This window comes from Polistes dominula, unplaced genomic scaffold (genome assembly GCF_049000335.1).
Source record: "Polistes dominula isolate Pdom_NZ unplaced genomic scaffold, Pdom_raw_medaka contig_19, whole genome shotgun sequence".
NCBI lineage: Eukaryota > Metazoa > Arthropoda > Insecta > Hymenoptera > Vespidae > Polistes > Polistes dominula.
This window is the reverse complement of record NW_028301058.1, coordinates 572342-580765: the sequence shown is the minus strand read 5'-3', so window position 1 is coordinate 580765 and position 8424 is coordinate 572342. Positions and strand designations below refer to the sequence as shown.

The following is an 8424-nucleotide window of genomic DNA, read 5'->3' as shown; positions in this document are numbered from 1 at the left end:
TCACTCGAGGATTTGTATATTCGAGTTACACTAAACATTGAATGAATGAATCTGATTGAAAAGAATGAAATTTAAAAAACTAACACATGTGTGTTTTACTTTATTGGACAAAATTGTTTATTGCTTATGCTCGATTCATTTGATTTGTCCAATTCTCTCGACTTGTGATAAGACTCGTGATAAAATTTACTATAAGATACAATTGACCAATCCATTCATACGAATTTATCAGCTGTTTACAATATTTTTTTTTTTTAAATGCCCTCTGATATCATATATATATTATAACATATATATATATATAATACTTCGTACAAATCTTGGCAACGTGTGTATGTTTGACTATTAAAATAACGTTTGATTTGACATCAATTTAGATTTAATCATGGCATTAACATCAGACGAAAGAATTACGAATACATTGAGCATAAATAAAATACATTTTCCAGATATTATAGATGATAAAATATCAACAGAAAAATTTTTAGATGCTTCTCGTGGTGTTGTAGAAATAGTAGGTAAATATTTATGCATTTATAAAATTAATTTAAAAATTTCTATTTAAATGATCGTTGATCGTTGTCGATGATAATTTAAAAAAAAAAATTGTTTATTTTACTATTTCAGAAAAATTTGGTAAATTATTTGCACCAGTTAAACATGACATAGAAGGCAACGTAAAGGTTAATTAAAGATATTACTGTATAAATTGATTATTTAAACAAATAGATGTCTTATAAATTAATTCAAATATTTGTATGTTTTAGAAATTAAACAATAAATACTTCATTGACAAAGAAAGGCACAATACTTTGCAAGATATGATTTTACTTGAGAAAGAACAAGGTGAAACTATCATTGCTACTGATGCTTTGATGTGGTTAAGAAGGTATAAGAAGTTTACTTTATTCAATGATAATTTGATAGCTTCTTTATATGCACAATAAATATATAATAAATATTTACAGATGTTTATACATGATTTTATTATTTTTTGAAAAAATTGTTGAGGACCACAATGCTGGTAGGGCGACTGATGATATGGTAGCATTTTTAAAAGAAGCATACAAATTATCTTTAGAACCATATCATGGTTGGATGTTACAACAACTTTTTGGTGTAAATATTAATTAATACAATTAATCGTTTAATAATGTCAAAATTATCATAGATTTCAAATATTTATAATTATCTTATTAGTTACTTTCTCGTACTGTGCCTGCTCGTGAGCAACTTTTAAAAATCATTGCAAATGGTGAAGATGTGAAAGATGAAATCATCATAAGGGACATGGAGGTATATTTAAAAAGTTTAAGATTAAATGTTGAAAATTTACAAGCGTTTTATGAAACCCATGAACTCGAGGAGACTGTCAAGGTATAATAAATATTTATGAATAATCGACACACAACAAATTTATCTTAAATACAGATTCAAATTATTCTGTATATAGAATCCCAAATTAATTTTCATTCTAACTTATAACTAAAATATTAATATATAAATATACAGATATTAACATCAGCAATATAAAACTAAATCTTATGAAGTATTACTTTGAAATTGTATCAAATGATCAAAAAATAATATAATAAACAGATATTAAATTTAATTAAACTTATCTTCTATGCCATATAACTGAGCAATATAAAATCTTTTAGCATGATGATAAGCTGAATTTTTTAATGCTATCGTACCAAAAATAATCTCTATACTAAGAAAAAATATCATTACACTGTTAATTATTTGTTCAGTAAAATTAAGCATAGTTCTACTATCGAGAAGTATAAATAATTCTAATGGAAATTGTATTAATGTTGATATAAGCCAAAAGCTTGCTAATTCTGGAATCTAATTGAAAAACAGTATTACTTAACAAGTTTTTTATTTTCATGGTTTATATCAAAGCTTCTCAAAAATGTGGACCACGACTTCATATGAAGTTTGAAAAGCCTTGATCAATTAAAAAATTCAATTACCTTTTCATCTAAATTGCCAAGATATCCTAGATATAATCTTGTACATTCTAGCACAGAAATAAGTAAGAATACTGCAACTGTTATGAATTTGTATACATCCGTTAATTGAAAGTACTGTAAAACAAAATATAATCTATATAAATATTAAATATAAATTAATATTAATAATATAATTGAATATGTTTACCTTATAATCTAAACTAATAACGCCAATAAAAAACCAAATTGGTAGAAAACGTACATTGAAGTATAAAGCCATTTGAAGTGGTAAACTAGATTGTATTTGATTACCTATTAAAATAAACATTAATAGAGAAATTAATTAAAAAGTATTTATGAATAAAAATAATTATAAAATTATATAAATAATATATACCTATGTCATAGAATTCTTTTTTACGATCATGATATGCTAAACCAGGAAATATGTGGTCTGATGCATTAATTACTGATGATTTCCACATGATAAAGATTATTATATTGAATAAAAATTAATTTGAATTTCTACTACACAAATGAAACTTTGAATTTGGTCCATTTGAAAATCTGGACCACTCTTATCCATAGAGATATTACACATAGAGCAGACAAGCCAACATAAAATCCTGTCAGCGAAATAAAAAGAGATAGAACATGGGAGGTTGATGTTGTCTCTCTCTAACTTGCGCTGACCTGCGCATGCGCATTAGTCTGTTAGTAGATATTAAGATAGCCAGTATCGTAACATACGTGTACGATAAGCACGACAAGTCTAATGCGCATGCGCCGCTCACTGATTCTCCAATAAGACTATTTCTACCAAATTCAACTGAACAATTGATTGGTCAAAAAATCGATAACAAATAAAGAAACTATAATAAATAATTTAATTGATTTCCAAATAAAATAAAACAAATTAAGATGAAATACTTCAATGGGATGATAAAAATTATTCAAATGTAATATTAAATAAACAAACAAGTTCAAGAAACCAATACTCCAACGACTAGGGAATTTTTATTTTTTATTCAAGAAACGTGTGGTAACACTGATAAAATTAAAGGACAAGTGAATCGATTTAACAAATGAATATGTCCATTTAAATTTTCACATATATATGTTAGATTAAAAAATCAAAAAATCGTCTTAGATTTTTTAATGGCTTCGAATGACATTAAACAATCCCTTAGAAAATTAGAATTTCCATATTGCGCTAAAGAGGCATTAGGAAAAATTGGTAAGAAAAATGTTTTGTTTTTTTTAAAGAGGTTACCGGTCAATACAATAATAAATAACATTCCATTGAATTAAAAAATGAATTTTGTTTATTTACCTTTGGGGATAATTTTTAGAGGTATTATGCACCAGACCAGGAAAACAAATGGATCTTCAAGGAGATCTAATGGCAGAATTTATTTTTGGAGAAATAGAAAGAAGAAAGAAACGTAATTTGACTGTCGCCATGCAGGAGTTGCAACTAATTGAAGTTTTAAGTGACTTTTTTCAAAGTCCAGGTGGTATTCCGGCAGTACGAAATGCTGTTTTTCTGTCATTATTTCCAGCCGAGAGTCCAAGATATAAAATTTTAGGAAATTTGGTATCACTGGCTATTGCTACACAGAATACTGCAATACTTAATGCGACCGGTATCTGGATGCAGCAATTAGGTTCAACATCAGCTCAAAGCGTAGGACTGGCAAGGCATGTACTCAATGACTATTTTGTCCTTACACCAAAATCTATTGACAAACTAAAGCAGCTTCCTGTACTTGCCTCCCATTTCACCGCAAACTTAATGACGGCAATAGGTGAAGTTTATGAGGATAAAGATCCACCTACGGAATTACTCAAATTAATAGGAGAATGGATAGAGGAAAATCCAAGTTTACTATTAACACCTTTAATGGACAACCCAGCGTTACCAAGCGGTGGTATACCTATGACACCCATAGCACCAATAGCTGGTCTTTTCAGGTAACAATTTTTTAATCTTTGACATAAAAGTTTAATCTAAATTATATTCATACTATTTTGTAGATGGTGCATTTTAAATCCTTTACGCTTAGACCCTACGGTGAATGATGAACAGGAAGATAAAAAGAAAAGTTATTCCAAAATTCAACAATTACTTATGGAATCAGTACTGAGGTTAAAGAGCAATGGAACTAACAAACACGCTATATCTGCACAACATTTAGCAGCTACTGTACGAATATTAACAACTGCTTTACAGACTTTTCCAAATATTCATTCAGAATTACGTGATGTAGCAATGGAAAGATTAGCTCAAGCTGTGAGTGCAGCAATGTCTGCAAATTGTATTTATGGTAACAAACGTTAGTAGATTTTGTTAATACTTCTAAGTGAAATATCAATTTAAAAAGATAAGTGAAAAGATGATTATTTTTCATTGTTATAGAAGAATTACTTGCGTTGCTACAACCACTCGCATATCAACACTTTTTAATTGAATGGACTCTTCAAACGTATACTTCAAAAACTGCTTGAAAAAAAGTATTCTTAATGTTTATTCTTTCTTATTGTCTATTAAAAAGAAAGTATTTTATTAAAAGGAATAATATCTGGATGATAAATGATTTAGTGCCTAAATAAATTATAATTATTAAATTTAATTGATATATTGATAAATATAAATATTTACTGTTATTCATTTAAAATGGTTTAAAAGTTCGTTTCTTTTTAAGTTCTTGTAATTTTTGCTTATCCAATTCAAACTTCTTTCGTAATTCTGCCAGATCTGTAATAAAATTGTAATTAAAGTAAATATAATTTTGTAAGATAATAGAAATATAAAACTTTGAGGAAAAATCTACGTACGTTGTTTCTTCGATTCACGAATTTGAAATGTATAAAAGTTGAGCAATTGTTTTTTACGATTCTTTAATTCTAAATTAGTTCTTATCTTGTTTATAGTAGATTCTTTTCTACTGGTAGCAAATTTTCCTCTTTTCTTTCGACTCGTAACAGTCACCCATCCATCATCTCCTTCCTCAGCAGATTTTTCTTTTGCAATACGATCTGCAATTTTCTGATCATACATAGCCATGTATATACTTATCTCTTTCTTTAAATCTTGTTCAGAACGTAATGAATCATTGTATTCGGTACACCATTCTATTGAAAATAAAATATGTGTAAATACTTCATTTTATAATACAAATGTACATAAGTAAATAATTCAAAAAACATACTTGCAAAACCTGTTAAATATGTGTCTTCATCTGTACTTAAACATATCGCATGTTCACTTGGTATACGTAGTGCTTTATCTAAACTAGATTCATTCTTAAATACTATATAACCAGTTTTAAATCCAACTGATGTTGTAAACACAACAGATGATACTTCACCACAAAGTTTTGTAAATGCATTTTTCAATGAATCTATTGTAGCATATGGTGGTATGTTCAACACAAACAAAGTTTTACCTCTTGGATATTCAGGCTCTTGCTTTTTAATCCAATGCTTTTTTAAAAACAATTGATGCCTATCCACATTTTCATGATTAAAATGAATCCACACAGCTAAGAGAAAACACATTCATTTGTTAAGTATTTATATTAGAAGATAACACAATTAAATATATTTTATATGTTTTCATAATTCTACTCACTTTTGTAACCACTAAGGTTATTTTTGTCTTTTTTATCTATCATTTTTTATTTTTTTAGAATTAAATCTATAAAACATAACCTATTATTAAAACTGTTTTCTACAGTTCATTCAACATGTGTGCGATTACAACGAACCTGTGGACAAAATATAAACTAAAAGTCCTTAAAATTTATTTCCGGTTCCACAATGGTTTTGAAACACATTTATATCCAAAGGAATGTCCATTGTTACATGAAAAAACCAAATATATGATTTATGCATCGTCGTCCTTGAAATTCACTTTGACACTTGCACGTTGTTTTTTATCAAATTTCTTTTAATGTTGCACATGTCTAGAACAGGAATAATGCACCTGATAAATAAAATATACGATTATAAGATTTATGCATTATGTATTAGTTTATTAACAAAATTGTTAATTAATTGATGCAAGTGACTATTGTTATCTAAAAGCTTGCATTATATGATTTATGTATTGTTTTCCTCGAAATTCATTTTCAGAATGGCACTTTGTCACGTCACTATCAAAATACTTTTATTTAATGTTTTTTATATAATTTTCTAAACGTTGCACATGTTTATAACGTATATAATATTTGAAATAAATTAAAAGTATTATTATATCAAAGCATTTATGCACTTGCTTAAAAAATAATCCATTACACTTATTTTATTTTAAAAGTTTATAAATAATTAATAATCACTAATAAATAACATTGAAAAATATTATTAAATGTATAATTTAATATAATTAATATATCTATATATACCGTGGAAGCCATTTAAATGTAACCGTCGAATCAAAATTTTGACGTTTTTCTCATTTTCAATGGAAATCCAGATGTCACGGTGGTTTCTAACATTTTCCTCCCGTCACAAAAATTAAAGATTTGTAGCAGGAGCACATGATGATACAAGAGGTATCAGGAGGTATTCGATCGACGGTAGGTGGTACTAAATCAAGAGCGCTCATTGGTTCGTTACAACCAATCAACAGTTAGACGACGCCCAGCTTCAACATCATTTGTTGGTTATTAAAAAATTAATTAAAAATACTTCTAGACATAAATTATAAACATTTAAGCACTCAAAAAATTCTGCAGACTTGTAAAAATATTATAAATTCATAAAAGTTTACAAAATATCCTTAGAAAGTACTTTTTTATGTATGGTCGTTGTGACCTATTAACCTCAATGTTGATCATTTGTTAAAAATTAATTTAAAATACTTTTAGACATAAATTGTAGACAATTATGAACTTGAAACATTCTAGAAACTCTAAAGATTGTTATTATTTCATAAAAGTTTATAAAATATGCTTCAGAAAGACGGATTTTCTTAAAGAACTTTGAGATATTATTGAACCTTATCCGTGATTTTAGTCACACATTAACGCTTGATTTATATAATTATAAGCATAAATTATATACATTTAAAGATTTATCGTATTTTTCAGACTCTGAGGAAATTTCTACATTCATAAAAAGTAATAAAAAGTATCTATTTACTGAGAAATAAATAAATTAAAGTAATGTACTTTTTCCTATTGTTAAAATATATGCTGCCACCTCGCGGTTGTAATTGTTACTTCATCTTACCGACTGGTAACAACTTTTCCGTTATCTAGCGGTAATAACTAATTCTTTACTTTATTATTGAAAGTTTCATGATAGTCCTCTTAAAATAAAGAAATTTTTCTCTATGTCTCAGATATTATGGGAATCGGATGTATTTCCAATCTGTTTAATAGTATGATGTGTACTTGTAACAGCAATATAGAACACACCTGTAAAACATAAAAGTATTCATTAAATAACAGTTTGGCTGAAAAGTCCGTAGTCTAACAATTTATTGATATTTGTAAAATATTTAGTATATATTTTAAGTAATAAGTGATACGTGCTTTTATAAATAGATGGTAACACATATTTTACCGAGTGGTACATTAAAGTAATAGCTAGTACCGCTAGATGGCGGCACATATGCTACCACTCGGTAAAATAAAGTAACAGTTACAATTACTTTAATTTATTTATTTCTCAATAAATAGACAGTTTTTATTATTTTTCATAAACGAAGAATGCTCTTCAAAGTCAGACAAATACGGTAAATCTATAAATCTGTATAATTTATACCTACAATTAAATAAATCATTCGTTAATATGTGCCTCAAATCACGGATATTTCGTTATAATATCTCAAGATTTTTTAACGGAATAAATATTTTTGAAACATATTTTATAAACTTTTATGAAATAGGAATACTCTTTAGAGTTTTTAGAATGTTTCAAGTTCATAATTGTCTACAATTTATGTCTAGAAGTATTTTAAATTAATTTTTAATATGTGATCAACATCGAGGTTAATAGGTTACAACGACCATCCATAAAAAAGTACTTTCTAAGGATATTTTGTAAACTTTTATAAATTTAAACTATTTTTACGAGTCTGTTGAATTTTTTGAGTGCTTAAATGTTTATAATTTATGTCTAGAAGTATTTTTAATTAATTTTTTAATAACCAACAAATGATGTTAAAGCTGGGCGTCGTCTAACTGTTGATTGGTTGTAACGAACCAATGAGCGCTCTTGATTTAGGACCACCTACCGTCGATCGAATACCTCCTGATACCTCTTGTATCATCATGTGCTCCTGCTACAAATCTTTAATTTTTGTGACGGGAGGAAAATGTTAGAAACCACCGTGACATCTGGATTTCCATTGAAAATGAGAAAAACGTCAAAATTTTGATTCGACGGTTACATTTAAATGGCTTCCACGGTATATATAGATATATTAATTATATTAAATTATACATTTAATAATATT

At 27.3% G+C, this 8424-nt stretch overlaps 4 protein-coding genes across 6 annotated transcripts; 2 read left to right on the top strand and 2 right to left on the bottom strand.

Moving 5' to 3' along the window:
- Nucleotides 1-295: 295 nt before the first annotated feature.
- Nucleotides 296-1397, top strand: LOC107068840 (pleckstrin homology domain-containing family A member 8). The gene is made up of 5 exons (XM_015325629.2): nt 296-518; nt 628-683; nt 768-889; nt 969-1119; nt 1201-1397. The coding sequence occupies exons 1-5, from the start codon at nt 386-388 to the stop codon at nt 1381-1383; spliced, it is 645 nt and encodes a 214-aa protein (XP_015181115.1). The 5' UTR covers nt 296-385; the 3' UTR covers nt 1384-1397.
- A 210-nt stretch (nt 1398-1607) lies between these two features.
- Nucleotides 1608-3421, bottom strand: LOC107068841 (transmembrane protein 17B). Of its 2 annotated transcripts, XM_015325630.2 has the most exons (5): nt 3292-3421; nt 2356-2584; nt 2167-2270; nt 1980-2093; nt 1608-1851 (listed from the first exon to the last, which is right to left on the bottom strand). In XM_015325630.2, the coding sequence occupies exons 2-5, from the start codon at nt 2441-2443 to the stop codon at nt 1609-1611; spliced, it is 549 nt and encodes a 182-aa protein (XP_015181116.1). In that variant the 5' UTR covers nt 2444-2584; nt 3292-3421; the 3' UTR covers nt 1608. The 2 variants fall into 2 exon arrangements, 1 of the variants encoding a protein (XP_015181116.1); XR_016177694.1 differs by lacking the exon at nt 2356-2584 and having other exon boundaries at nt 1709-2270.
- Nucleotides 3002-4591, top strand: LOC107068838 (integrator complex subunit 15). The gene is made up of 4 exons (XM_015325626.2): nt 3002-3195; nt 3311-3932; nt 3996-4294; nt 4378-4591. Exons 1-4 carry the CDS (start codon nt 3117-3119, stop codon nt 4464-4466), a joined length of 1089 nt encoding a protein of 362 aa, XP_015181112.1. The 5' UTR covers nt 3002-3116; the 3' UTR covers nt 4467-4591.
- LOC107068839 (ribosomal RNA-processing protein 7 homolog A) lies at nt 4362-6462 on the bottom strand. 2 transcript variants are annotated; one of them, XM_089175794.1, is made up of 6 exons: nt 6365-6462; nt 5729-5926; nt 5593-5658; nt 5171-5503; nt 4797-5093; nt 4569-4716 (listed from the first exon to the last, which is right to left on the bottom strand). In XM_089175794.1, the coding sequence occupies exons 3-6, from the start codon at nt 5633-5635 to the stop codon at nt 4631-4633; spliced, it is 759 nt and encodes a 252-aa protein (XP_089031920.1). In that variant the 5' UTR covers nt 5636-5658; nt 5729-5926; nt 6365-6462; the 3' UTR covers nt 4569-4630. The 2 variants fall into 2 exon arrangements, with proteins under 2 accessions (XP_015181113.2, XP_089031920.1); XM_015325627.2 differs by lacking the exon at nt 6365-6462 and adding an exon at nt 4362-4502 and having other exon boundaries at nt 4621-4716; nt 5593-5733.
- Between the last annotated feature and the right edge of the window lie 1962 nt (nt 6463-8424).